At 52.1% G+C, this 13657-nt stretch overlaps 1 protein-coding gene across 2 annotated transcripts in view; it reads left to right on the top strand.

Moving 5' to 3' along the window:
- The window catches only part of KIRREL3 (kirre like nephrin family adhesion molecule 3), a 137336-nt gene that overhangs the window by 98958 nt on the left and 24721 nt on the right, over window positions 1-13657 (top strand). For both annotated transcript variants that reach the window (XM_087763471.1, XM_087763472.1), the window contains one exon: window positions 13476-13624. In XM_087763471.1, coding sequence (XP_087619597.1) covers window positions 13476-13624 — 149 coding nt within the window. The remainder of the gene's footprint in view (window positions 1-13475; window positions 13625-13657) is intronic.

Raw genomic sequence — 13657 nt, 5'->3', positions numbered from 1 at the left:
AGGGACTGTCAAGGGTTTGAAACACGCTGCAGAGCAGCCAGCGACCGCAGACAAGGTGTGAAGTCCATGGACGCATGGGCGTGCTCCCCCACGTCCATCAGGCTCGGCATCGCACTCGCAGGGGAAAAAGTACCCGGACCTCTCCGCTGGGGACTGCAAGGGGACCCGGTGGAGCCCCGCATGGTCCTGCAGAGCCTCAGGGGTCCCTGCTCACCGGGAGGCTGCAGAGAGGCTGGGCCAGGGAGCAGCTCACCAGACGTCTGGTCCAGGCAGGAGGCATCTCAGCATCTTCAGGTGGAACGGTCACTCTGGTTTTGCAGCCGTTTCTTGGCACGCTTAGGACCTTCTCCCCCCCCCCCAAACTATCCTCCTCCTTCAGTCTGGCGTGAGGAATCTGCTCATTTATGCCAACGTGCAGGCTCTGGCCCCCCGCGCTCCCGGTTTTTGCTGCCTTCCTCCCATCTGCTCCCTCCTCCTCCAACAGCCGAGGCTGCCGTCTGTCCAGCGGCAGGACACTGCGAGTCCGCATGCCGTCCCTCGGCAGGGCTGTCACCTCTCCCGCTGCCTCCCGCAGCCAAAGTTGGCAAGGGAGGCAAGAGAAGCCGGAGCGGAGAAGGGGCCCGCAGGCATTTCACAGCAGCAACAGAATAAATCTAATTTATAGACATAGCAAAATGCAGCTAAAGCGGGAGTTGAAATGAATGCAAAGCACACAGAGGTCTCAAGTTATCGGCACTGTAACGTTTTTCCTGACTATCTCTGTTTTCCTGCCTGGGTTTGTCTTTGTAGCGTCCTCCCAGACAACTGGACCTTTGCTCTGAAGTGAAAATGAAAGCTGGGCAAAGAAAAAAATAACGGGGAATGAATTCTTCAGATCTCCTTCGTGATGCATCAGCCCCATCTGCCAGCTCCCTCTGACAGGGAGCGGAGCGTGGCTGGGTGGCAGGCAGAGGGGGAAAGACAGGCTTTTAAAAAAAAAAAAAAATTAAAATCAAAGGCATAAATATCCCTGCAGCTGGGAAGTGAGGCTGGGCTGCCGGGGGGGCTGCGCCGAGGCACACGGCTCCAGGTGAGACGGGGAAGACGGGGCTGGCAGAGCCTCCCTTCGCTCGTGGAGGTGCGAGGACGGGGAGATTTGTCTTCCCATTCCCTGGCTTGTCAGGGTAATGGGAACAAGCGGGTGGGAGATGTTCGGAGGCAGCTCGAACTAATTAGGAAAGAGCGTAGAGGAGAGAGAGTCTGATGACTGGCAAGGGGGAAAAAAAAAGGGGGGGGAAGGAAAGCGCTTTGTACTCTCGAGCACCGCTCCCTGATGTGGAAACGATTAAAGGTAGCGAATGAAATGAGTGATGAAGCAGCCAGCCCAAACGGCCGCGTTGGATGGAGCCTCTCCATGGAGGGGACTGGCAGAGGGGTTTTGCCGGCATGTTTGAGGAGGACTCACTGAAACCTGGGGTGCACCACGGTGGTGGCCGTCCCCAGCCAGCCAGGAGCACTGGCATCCTGCTGGGCGGGAGCTGGCAGCCTCACAAGTCTTCGAGACTTTGCTCGTGCACTGCCGTTCCCCAGTGTCGGAGCGAACCTGTCTCCAAAGCCTCTCATTTCCAGCAAACTTTGCACCCAAATCTCTGGGTGCTAGCAAAGACCTGACGGTTTGCTACCAAGCAAAGCTGCTAACGCTTCTTTTAAACGTCCGTAGGGTTCGGAGAGATCCGACGGTTGTGTTTTCCCAGCCTCGTTGGTCACCTCTCCTTCGAGACAGTCTCCCGGTGGCTGGGAAGGTGACTGGGCAGGGAGCATCGTTGGCTCCTCTGGCCAGATCTCCTCTCCTTATGCAAGGAGAGGTGGCAGCTTCTCAAGCCTAATTTAGCAGTCTTTAATCTGAGTTATTCCAAACCACACTTGCCACTTCCTTCATGCGTTCCCGCAGGATGATGGGCTGATTTCACAGAACGAAAAGCCTTAAGCAAATCTTGTCACACAAGAAAATTGATTTTTCAAAACTGACTTTTACAAGATTACTGGTGGTTTTTTTCCCCTCATCTTTCGTCTATATCGTTCCCTTCCAGTCTCACGAGGTGGCTTCAGATCTAAGGAAATTAGAGATGCTGTGACTAAATTGAAAATGTAAAAAGAGGGAGAAGGAGGAAAAAAAAAAAGACACCCAGCACTCAGCACCTCTTCTGCTGCCTCTGAAGGATACGGCTGTGTGTGCTTATACTTGTAAAGCAGCAGAGATGCCTCCTGCGCCTCTCCTACTGCCGTAGCCTCCACGCAATGTCAGGCAAGAGGCTGTCGAAGGGTTATGCCAGCATCTCGCGGGGAACGTCCCCGATGGGTGTTCCTTGGTGATCCTCAGCTGGATCACAGGGGTTTTTTTCTTTCTCTCCCTCAATCCCTCCATTTTATTTTCCCTTTCGGAAGAAAAAGGGGGTTTCCTCCTGCCGCTCGATTCGGAGACTTCTCAATGTGTTTTGTCAAAAAAAAGAAGAGAGAGGAAGAGTTGCCTTGAAGTCGTTTCAAACAGCTTAAAATATGCTAAGCTTTTGTGTTTCTGCGATATAAATAATGAATCCTCTTAGAGCTTCTGAGGTCGGAAAGGCGTTGATTGAAGAGACCTTCAGCTCTGTTTGAGGTTTTTCTGCTTTCATGCCAGAGGGTGGGGAAGGTGGCCAGGGACAAGCAGGGTGTGAATGATGAGGCAGGGGATACGGGAAGGAGCCGGGATGGGGACAGGGGTGCACCCACCTCAACCCTGCAGGTGCTTTGCTAAGGGATTTCGCTTCTTGAGTCCCTCTTTGCTCCTTTCTTGCTGTTTATTGTTATTACAGGGGGATTTAAATGGAGGACAAAGTTGTTAGCATCTGCTTCTCTCCCTGTCACCATCTCTGCTCCGGTAAACGAGTGGCAATTTGGTGATCGCAGCCGACATCGTTTATTGTTCATTTGACTAATTCCCCAAGCAGCAGCCTTGGAAACATCTCTGCTTAAATGAGCTGTCAGGATAGCGACAAAATGTAGGCCAACGTGCATGGCACGAGTATGAGAAAACCCGGTGGATGCTGGCGTCCCAAAATAAACCCCTTGGGTCCCACTCGCCCCCCAGGAACGCGCATCCCGGTAATTTCCCCAGTCCACACGACGATCAGAGGGCTCACCCTGCCATGTGTAGGCTGTCGGCGCGCGTATCCGCTGCTGAGCTTGGGCAAACGTCGCGCGGGCTGGCTCAGCTGGGAAGCCAGGCTGGGTTCATTGGGAAACAGCAAGGGAAAAGGTGGCACAAGCTGAGCTGGGGCGGTTTCTGGCAGGAGAGCCTTTCCTCCGCAGACCTGGATGACTTCGGTAGCTGTGGCCAGGACGTGCTGTGCATCCTGACGTGAAGTTGTCTCGGCATGCTTGTTCGCAGGTAGATGGTAGATGTTGCGGTAGGCAGCACCTAGCCTTGCAAAGCCCATCCCAGAAAGAGCCCAAAGGGATTCTGGTCTCATCCAGCATCAGATCATGGAGTAACTCTGTTAACTTCAGGTCTTGAAGTTATTCTTGGGTTTCTGTTCCTGTGCAAACTCTCTGGAAGCTGTTGGTAAATATTAACGCAAAGGAAAAACGCAAGCTGTTGTCTGCGGATTAGGCGGCCGTTTGTCGGTAAAGCATAAAGCAATGCTTATTGCTCAGCTCTGCTTTGCTACTGAAGTGTGTAATTAAGGACTTAATGGTTTTTACTTTTGGAGACTTCTTTTTTCTTGAAATGCTGGTTCTTGCCGTTTCATACAGAAGTCAGTAGCTAATCACAAAGCCCTTATGGGTCAGTCTGTTGTACCCGTACGCAGGCACATTTGACTATTTTCTGGCTGAGAAGAGCAGTGCTGTTACCAGAGTGGTATAAGGGGATTTAAGAGGCTTGGCCAAGAATAGTGACTTGAGGAAAAGTTTGGGGATGGATGGATAGATGGATGGATGGATGGATGAATTTCATACTGAAAAGACGAACAGATCTTTTGGTGAGCTTGCAACTTTATTCTACTCTGTATGTTGCCTGTATATTTGCAGAGGGAATGCCTCTCTGGATATGCCATTTATTATTCCTCCTTATGAATTGCCAGATCCCCAAGTTATTCGCAGTTCAGCCAGCCAGAGCCCATGTTGGATTACGCAGAAATCACTGCCCTTGGCATCTTCTGCAAGAAGATTCCCACATAATTAGGACTCAGCCCGTCTTCACCTGGGGTGCACGCCTCCGAGCTCCGTTGCCTCCATTGATAATCCTAACTTGACTCATTTGATCTAGACACGGTTTGGCCCTGAATAATTAACTGTTCTGACAGGACCGGCTAAGGAACCTGCCAGAGAAGGAGCTGTTCCTCACACCAACCCGAGGACGTGCCAAAATGCAGACAGATAGAGCCTAAAAAGCGAGCCTGAACGATGGGATGGCAACGGCAGCTGTCATGGGGAAGGAAGGGCTTTAGCGGGACTCGGTGGGTTTGCTCAGAGCTGGGGCTGGGAAGTCAGAGGGAGCTGGCTCAGGCTGGTGGGCACCGTGTCCAAAGCAGGGAGCATCGCCTGGCTGTTTGGCACGTCCAAGGCTGGTCACGCTCCTTGAAGAGTTAATATAAACCTGTCCCGAGGTCTGTCTCCTCTCTGCATGCCAGCGAGAGGTGCGTGCTGAAGCCCTCTCGCGCTACAGAGATCAAACCCAAAGCCCTTGAAAACATCCCAAAATCAAGCCCAGGTCGAAACCTCAGAGGAGCTTTAGGAGTCAGCCAAGAAAGAGAAGACCCTTTGAAAAGCCCCAGCCTCCCGACAGCTCTCTGGCCATGCATGAATCCCATGTGCAAGAAGGCAGGAGCCTGCGTGCCCATCGTTTCTGCCCTGAAGCGTGTGGATTTGGTGGCTTCAGTGATCTGAAACATGCGGTCCCAGCCCAGCGCCGGCTCCGAGATCCCCCTGGCAGCAGATTTCTTACGCTGATGAAGGGCTGGGGTTTTCTGTCTCCATTTGCCAACTGTTTTTTTCTTCCTGCAAACCCCAAAGGAATTGCACGGCGAGGTGTAAAGTGGTAAAGGCCATAAGCACGGGTGATGTTTTTTAGGTGAAAAATAAAAGCTGTAGTAGAGGGAAAGGCAAGTTTGAACAGTTTCACAGCACAGATTCACTTTGCGCTAAGTAGGAGGATAAACACGGTGGAGAATTAGCGCTTTGACGTGCCAGCATCCATAAATCTGGCTAAAGAAATGCTGCTACAGGGGTGGAGTGGGGTAGGAACACCCCAGAAAGGACTAATCCCCTTAAACAATTTGAGGAAACACAAACCACGTGATGAAATTGGATTACCCGATCCGCGCAAGAAATAATAGTTAAGGTATTAGTCATGTCTGTTGTGTGGCGGGATAAGTCAAGACGATGTAGGCAGGAGAAATGAAATGCAGCATCGCTGCCGAAGGGGTAAAATCCCCCCAGGAGAGGTGACACCTCCAAGCTCATCCAGGACTAGGGATTGACTCATATCCCCAGTATTTCCCCAGGATAAGCAGTTTTGGCAGCTGCCTGTCGTAGCCTGCTTCTTCAAACCCATCTGAATGGTTTTAAACTTTCTCTGCACCTAGAAAAATCAGGAATTTAACGTTAGTAATTTATCTTGGAAAAATAAAGTACAATTTTTATATGATCCCGTGACCCAGGGGCCAAGGGGAGAGGAGTTATTGCAAAAGAGGGTGGATTTGTGAAAGTGGAGGGGAAGAAAAGCATCCATCATGGCAAGAGAAGTGCCGAAAGAGGGATTAATGGGGAGAGGATGGGTGCACAGCCCTCTCATCTGAGCGGGTGGAGGAGGAGGGGGGATTTTAAACAGCGGGCTTAAAAGACCGCCAGATCTAAAGCATCTGCATTTTGTTTTGATCTGTCAAGAAAACAGCTCGGATTTGCAGAAGGAATCACCCAGCCAGTGAAGTTTTGTGCTTTTCTTTTGGAACAGTAATAGCTTTTCCATCAGCGCATCTCCGGTTTCCTTCCAGAGGGGATGAGCAGCCCTGCCAGCCCCTTGTGCCGGGGAGGGAGCCGGCGGGGCACGATGGGGTGAGCTTCGGCCAACACCTCCCTGCTGCAAAAGCCATGGCCGTAATCCTCGACGGATTCGCAGCGCTGCGAATACCAGGGACTCACGCACGTGGTCCAGGTATTATTTCTCACCGTCCCCCGGCCAAGCCACCTGTGGGGTCCGTGGCCATCCTGCATCTCCGGCAGGCACAGAAATCCAGGCGGCACGCTCCCAGCTGGATCTTCCGCAGCTCCAGCTGCAAACCCCGCTCGTGCCCGGTCCTGGGGCTGCGGCGCGTAGCGTTACGCCATTGATTATCTGCACGGCTCGTCAGCCGGCTTTAACTATTTACAACAGTTGATCAGTCAAGTCATTGACAAGTTAACAGCTTTGTTTACCTCTTCCCCTCCGCTTCTGCGGCCGATTTGTTCCGATCACTGTGCAAAGCGAAAGGCTATTTTGATGGGGTTTTTTCACCGAAATGAACCGCGGCTTGTACAGTCTGTGCCGGTGACACGGCTTGAATCGTGCCGTCTGGGAGAGAGAAACCTTCTCACCTCGGTTTCTCCAGGCTCCCGTGCCATGGGCAGCACAGAACTGGCCCTGGGGCGTCCCTGCCCATCTCTGCTCCGGTACCCCAGTGCTCTCCAGAGAGCTGAACTCCGGTTGCACATCTTCAGGCGTGATTTGGGGAGCTCCAAGTAGCCCCTCGCTGATTTTTCCCACTCCTGGCACCTGCTGATGGCAAGGAGGAGATGCAAAACCCGTGCACCGAAGGCACCTCCCTTAAAGACTGCAGGTTGATGAGCAATCAGGCTCATCGCTGGCCTCCTGGCTTGGCAGGAGGGGGAACGCCGAAGCTGAGATTAGATAGGAAATCAAGCCAGAGGTTTCTTCTGCACAGCAAGGTGTTATTATTATCATCAAAACCCCAGAGTGTTTAAAAACAATCAAACCCCAGTAGCGGCAACTGATGTATTGCAGCAAGCGCAATCAGACCCCAAACATGTCCTTGTCTGGGATTCAAGTCTAAACTCTTGAAATTCGGGAAAAGGTTGCAGTCTTTCTCACTGTTTATTTGTTTCTGAAGAAAAGCCACATGGGAAAAAAAAATAGGCGGGGGGAGATTAGCAAGGCTGGCACCTCTGCTCGGAGGTGCGGCATCTCCGACATTACGACCTGGGCTTCACTTTGCAGCGGAGCCAAGATGCCCGCGTCGGGGACGGAGAGGTTTGGGAAGAGGCCGCTGCTGCAGCAACCATGCACGGATGGAGGTTTGTCAGGATGGGAGCTGGAGGCTTGGAAGCCTTTCCTTGAGTATGGTGGCTACCATCGTCTTTTCTCCCCTAGCCCACATGCTCAAGGGCCGGCAAGCCATCAGCAAGGATGCTCAGCGCTTTGCTCAGGGCTCTGCCCTCCTGAACTTGATTAAACCCCAAGCTGGAAGGCCCAGCTTTGTAATTTAGATGGCGGAGAGATTAGCTATTGCCTGCGCCGGCTGATAAATGAACCCGCTGCGTCCGCACGGAGGGAGGACGGCGGCCGTGCGGCTGAGGAACCGCACGGGGCCCACACGTCTTCATTAGGGAGGGAGCAGGCAGGAGAAGAGGAATAACCCCATAGATCACCATTATGGAAATTTACTCTTAATAAAGAAATAATTTGTGCGATGCATCACACCGGAGCTGTGCGGGGGGGGTAGCATGACACTGCTCGGGCCCTGTTGCTCCTCAATCATTGCTCACAAGGCTGTCACTCACGGGAGATGCTCTGCAAACGTGGAGCTGCCAGCAGGAGCCATCCGCTCTCCTTGCCGGCCACGGACCTCCGAGGGATGCCAGCACATCGTCCGTGAAACACCGTCCTTCTCCATCAGCTCCTCAGGCCGAGGGATGCCAGGGTTACCAGGGGCAGCGGAGGGATGCGGCGTGGTGCTCGCGGCGTCGCACCCCCGGGGACGGCTCTCGTCTGAGGATGAGAGGGGACTGCCACGTTACGGCAGTAGGAATTGAAGGTACTGCTGGCAATAAAGCAGCAAAACCCATTCTCTGAGCAATTTGTAGCAATTAATAGCCATTCCCAGGAATGAAATGTTAATTAATTCATTCCCTGAGCCATGCATTTATTTAAGGTATTTGTGGGTGTTCTTGGTACTTTTATTAAGCAATTAAAATGCGTCCAAGAAAATATTTATCTATTTTAAGTCATTTTGTGACTGTAAACCGTAAACTGTTTTGTGACTGTCATTTTGTGTGTGTAAACACAATTTATATGGCAAGAAACTGCTTTATTTTGCATTGTTAATTAAAAATTACGATACACTCCACTTCCCCGGGTTACACGCCATCAGAGCAGCCGATCTGCCGGGAAGTCTGGTTCAAGGAGCGCGCGTGCTGCTAGCAACTGCAAAAAACCTCCTTAGCAAGGATCCACGTAGGCTGCAGTATGGATTTAAGTAGTGCTTGATTATATTATTATTTGTTATTGAGTCCCGAGAGCCTCGGTATCCCTGTGCTGAGGGCTGGGTGCCGGTGATGCCCTCGGGTTGTTCACGTGCTGCTGGAGAGTGCCGTGGCCTGATGAAGAGCTTTGTAAAGAAGAGTATGTACAAGTCCTACAGCTTTCCCAGGGCTGTAAAGTAAATAGCTTGTTCACGCTCGCTGTTTGTTGAAGAATTACAGGTCCTTGTACCACAGACAGAGGAATTTATTTGTTACGGTGAGCTTGGGCAGCGCTCAGGCAGATGAAGTGCTCGCTAGCGATGCTCCTCTACGTACCAACGCTCTACGGGGCATGACATGCTCCGGTTGCGAATGCGATTAGCTCTTCACGGGCTCCACGAGCCTGGAAACCCGGCCAGAAACGGGATCCTCGCGGAGAAGTGATGGGGATGCTGGGTTTTTACCCCTTGCGCAGAAGAAGACTCAGCTGAGAGTGAGTCGTCTTCTCTCTCTTCTTCTCTCTTCCACGGTGACCCTGGGAGGAAGCGCAAGCGCTTCATCCCGGCTTTCGGCAGGTTTCCTTCGGAAACCAGAGCAGGTCGCTGAAACACTGACTTATAAAAGCCGAGACAAAGCTGCGCCATTGCTTGTGAGCTAACATATCCCAAACCGTTCTTTCGTATTTGCTTGCGGGCACTCTTAGCTGGGAAGCGATCGATGGAGTCTGAAAGATGCTATTTCCCCGGAGAATGTCTCTTTAGAAAAGTCCCCCCTCCCTCTTATCTTTAAGTGTTAAAAGGACCCAATACAGGAGGGGTTTTTTTTTCATTCTTTAATCACTGTTTTTTCATTGCTGTCTGTAATAACCCCTTTGAAGCTTGGATCGAAATATCTGTTTCCTGGTTGAAATTTGTTTTCCTCCATCACCTGGGCCGATTCAATTTCCAGAAGATACTGAACTGGGAGGCACTGGGCACTCCCTCCAGAGAGGCCAGAGAAAAACAAACGCAGGTTAGAAATATGGGGAAGGAAATAACAAAATGAAACTCGGCCCGGAGGAGAAGAAATACCCATCTGGGGAAACAGGCTGAGGTGGTGCTTGGTGAAGAGAAAGGAAGACGAGAAAACGTGCAAAGCCTGCGAGGATGAGGGACGGCAGCAGATAGGATGCTAGGTCTGCGTTGGCCATACGACATGGGGTAGGGGGGAGAAGTGGTGAATTTGGGGCTAAGTCCTCAAAAGGTGCCTCTTGGTGGTAGAGACCGGGCAGCGAAGGCATCTCACGGTGATGCTGCCGCTGTCACCCTGTGGGGACTAGCCGACAAGCGCGGGGAGGCTGGGACGCGGCCCCTGGTGTCCCTTCTGCCGTGCCAACCTTTGAGTCCTTCCCTCCGGCGTGGCAAGCCCAAGAAAATCCTGGGAAGAGGTCCTTTGGGCAGGATCCCCAAGGGGATCAGCACGGGGGGGGACACAACGCTGCTGCACAGGCCTGTCACTGCAGCCCCTGCAATGTGGTTTGGCTTAGGAAGAAAACCAGCAGCAAAAGAAATGACAGGTGAGTTAGCGGCTAAGTCATACGAGGAGAGACTGAAGGAGGTAAATTTATATAGTCGGGAAAAGACTCTGGGCAACACGTTTGCAATCTATAAATAGCTTCAAGGTAGCAATAGCAATGAAAGAAGCCCCTGCTCTCAAGGGTGGTAGGACAAGGAGCGCTGGCTGGGAGCCAGGCTCGCTGTAATAAGGCTGGTAGGAAGAAATGACAAAGAGCCAAAGCGGTGGAGGTGGTGGATGGGGCTGCTGGAGCATCCTCCGCATCTTCTCAGCTCCGTTTTATTCAGATTCTGTTCATAAATAGTTACTGAAAGGTTAATAGATGAGTAAGGCATGTTATGGGCTTGTTAAAAACATGAGTAGCTTGCCTTCTGGCTGTCCACGAGCACATCACGGGAAGCTTTACAAGAGGGTTATCAGCTGTCGTTATTAAAAACCAATTTGACATTATAAAAGATCTATACTGCTTGTTCAGCCACATTGATTTAGCAGTGTTAAGCCTTGGAAAACTGGAGCAAGAACCTTGATCTCTGCTGAAGCACGAAAAATTGCTGTTTGTGACACATCTCCGCGCTCGGGAAATCCAGTTTTGCGGAAGCGATCGGTTTTGAACAAATACGTGAAGCACCGTGCCACCGTTGTTGGTGTGTGTTTTCCCAAGCCGCTGCAAAATCAGACAACTCTTGGAAACCTTGCCCTCCGTTTTGCTTTCTTTGGCAACATCCAGGAGGATCTCACCTGAAGTCTGCCCCGCTCGAACCCACCTCCGGACACTTCTCCATCTGGTTTCCAAGCCCCGGTGCCCTCCGTGTCTCTGCTGGGAGGAGGATCTGTGAGGACATAACCCAGGGAACTCACAAGTCCCTTTTATCCTCATCTTGCAACCTCCTTCTTGTCCTTTGCAGAGCAGGGAAGGTGGCTTTATGCAAAATAACAAGGGAAGTGCCAGGCACAAGAGAAGCGCTGGATTCCCCCACGGGTTTGGTGCCGCAGTCACCCCGTCCCATTGACTGCGGCAGTGGAATGGCTTCATGTACCTGGTGCCTCCCTTGAGCATCTGAGCAGCAGAACAAGACCCTTCAGAGGCTGAAAATCTGCTTGCGGCTGGGATCCTCTACGGGAACAAAGTTGTAAAGGAGCTTAAGGGAGCAGAAATACTCCTGACAAAAAGCACAGGATATTTCCATGGTCACCAGCTGAGGTTTCCCTGTCCCTCCAGCTTTCTACCTTCCTTCCTACTTGCTTTCTTTCATCAAGTGTTGCTGAGGTTTGGCTTTTTGACTAGGAAACCAAACAGGAGGAAACGAGGACATGTCTCTTCTCCACCCCACAAGCTGTGCAAACCTTCAGGGACGAGATATCAGAAGTCTGGCAGGTCCCCCCGGCTCTCTCCTGCCGCAGCCCGGGATGGAGGAGCATCCCCAAGGGACAAGCTGGCAGATGCGACGGGCAGCGTCGTTCCTGAGGCAGGGAGGCAGCAGGGCAAGGCAGATCCCATCAGGAGGCAGGGAGGCATGATGCTGAGATCAACCTCGCTGGCCGGCCTCTTGCAAGCCCCTTGGCTTGGGTTGCAGTTCCCTCTGGAAGGAGAAAGGCATCACCAAAGCATCATTGGCCATTCAAACCTTTGGAGCAGCACCTGGAAGGCGTCGCTTGTGCTGGTTTTTCCATACGAGGAACCTCCCTCATTAACGTATGAAGCACAGCCCTGGAAATAAAAGCGGTGTCTCCTGATGAATTATTGAAGGAGGAGTCCGGGGAGGAAGGGAGGGTAGGGAAGCTGAAGTGGCCAGTCGGCATCTGTTAGAGGCGCAAAGATAAATGAAATGAGAGGGCAGATAAGTGCATACAAATCAGCTCACATCTGTACCACTAATACACCTCTTTCAAAACGCTTGTGTCATCAGATGGTGGGCGAAGACTTGCAGGTCAGCTGTCCTGATGCAGTTAGGGTGACGTTAGCAGGCGCCGGGGGAATTTGCTCTGGCAGCGCTGTCAGAGCGTTTTCCAGCCTGCCGTGGACCGGCATTTCACTCTTGCTCCAGCACCACAGAGGCACTGGGGGAACCAAAATGGCCTCAAGCTGCACCAGGGGAGGTTTAGGTTGGATATTAGAAAAATTTCTTCACCAAAAGGGTTGTCAAGCATTGGACCAGGCCGTCCAGGGTAGGGGCTGAGTCCCCATCCCTGGAGGGATTTAAAAGCCGGGGAGATGTGGTGCTTAGGGACGTGGGTTAGTGGTGGCCTTGGCAGTGCTGGGTTAACATTTGGACCTGATGATCTTCAAGGTCTTTTCCAACCTAAACAATTCTATGATTTTGTGTATGAGCTCACTGTAGCTCCCGTTGTCTTTGGTTGCCTTTGGGGCAGCACGAGTCTGGCATTAAAGCAAGGGGAACCCATAGCAGAGCGGTGGGGACGAGCAGAGGAGAACAGTGAAGGCAGGAGTGGGAGGACCCTGAGCAGATGCTGTTGGCTTGACGGGGACAGCTTTCCCAAAGCCATCCCACTGACCCCGCATGGGAAGCAGCCTCCGTGGCTCGTCTCTCCGGAGCCTGAGGGGGCAAGTCCAGCTCCCAGTGCCTGCATCTTTCCCCAACCCAAGCATCCCAACCCATCCAGCCCAACCAGAGGAGGGCAGCCCCAAGGCAACAGGGGCAGAGATTCCTCAAGGGAATCCTCTTCCCTCTAATTTACCCGTCAGTTGTTTTGGGAGGATTATTGTATTTTTTTCCCCCAGGCTGCTGCCTGCACTTTCTTTCCCTTCTCCCAGCGAGCGGCTGGAGTTGCATGCCGCCTGACAGCATCTCTTGTCTTTCCCACCCACTCCAGAGTGGCAGGTTGCCAGATGGTGCCCCATTAGGTCACATTTGCTCATTGTTTGGCAAACAGCGGCTTAATTCAAGTGCTGAGTTGACAGCTTGTTCTCCAAGACAATTTGCAAGTTGCAGTGTTGCAAATGCCAGCTTGGCTTTTCAGGGTAATGTTATTTCAGCTGCCTTAAAGGGATAAAGTTCTCTTTGATTGGAACAAAAAATAAAGAAGAAAAAGGTGAAAGTGGGGGGAAGCTGTAAAGGTTTTTAGTGGTTTTGATGCGGAAGGACCAGCGGTGTTGGTTGGCATGCGTTCAGAAAGGGACTGCTCTCCCCACCAGCAGAGGCTCTCCATGTCCCATCCCTCCCATCAATGAGGTCTTCCAGTGACGTCTTCTGGTGTCTCCTCTCCAACACCTGCGGTTATAATCCCTGCATCCCTGGGGAAGCGGATGATGCCGAGGACAAGGCCATGTCCCTCCTAAAGTCAAGGGCAGCAGCAGGCACCCTATGGTGTGCTGCACCCCAGCTCTACGACCCGTGCGTTGGGCGAGCGAGTCTCTGCCATCGCACACATATAAACGGCAAGCGACACAAAACAGCACCGCGACGACGCTCTTTCTTCTTCAACAGGTGGGCAAAAAAAGGCCAGGTTATAAAGGAAGCATCCGGTGACTTCTACGAAACCATCGTGGACCACACCTTCTTCTTTGAGCCTGTCTCCTGCGAGGTCACCAACGCGCTGGGCAGCACAAACATCAGCAGGACCGTGGATGTCTACTGTAAGTAATCTGTCAGCATGAGATTGGCTTCCC

This window comes from Nipponia nippon, unplaced genomic scaffold (genome assembly GCF_047370975.1).
Source record: "Nipponia nippon isolate SJK-2023a ecotype South Korea unplaced genomic scaffold, ASM4737097v1 scaffold_28, whole genome shotgun sequence".
NCBI lineage: Eukaryota > Metazoa > Chordata > Aves > Pelecaniformes > Threskiornithidae > Nipponia > Nipponia nippon.
The sequence above is the reverse complement of the archived record's forward strand: the minus strand, read 5'-3'. Positions and strand labels throughout refer to the sequence as shown.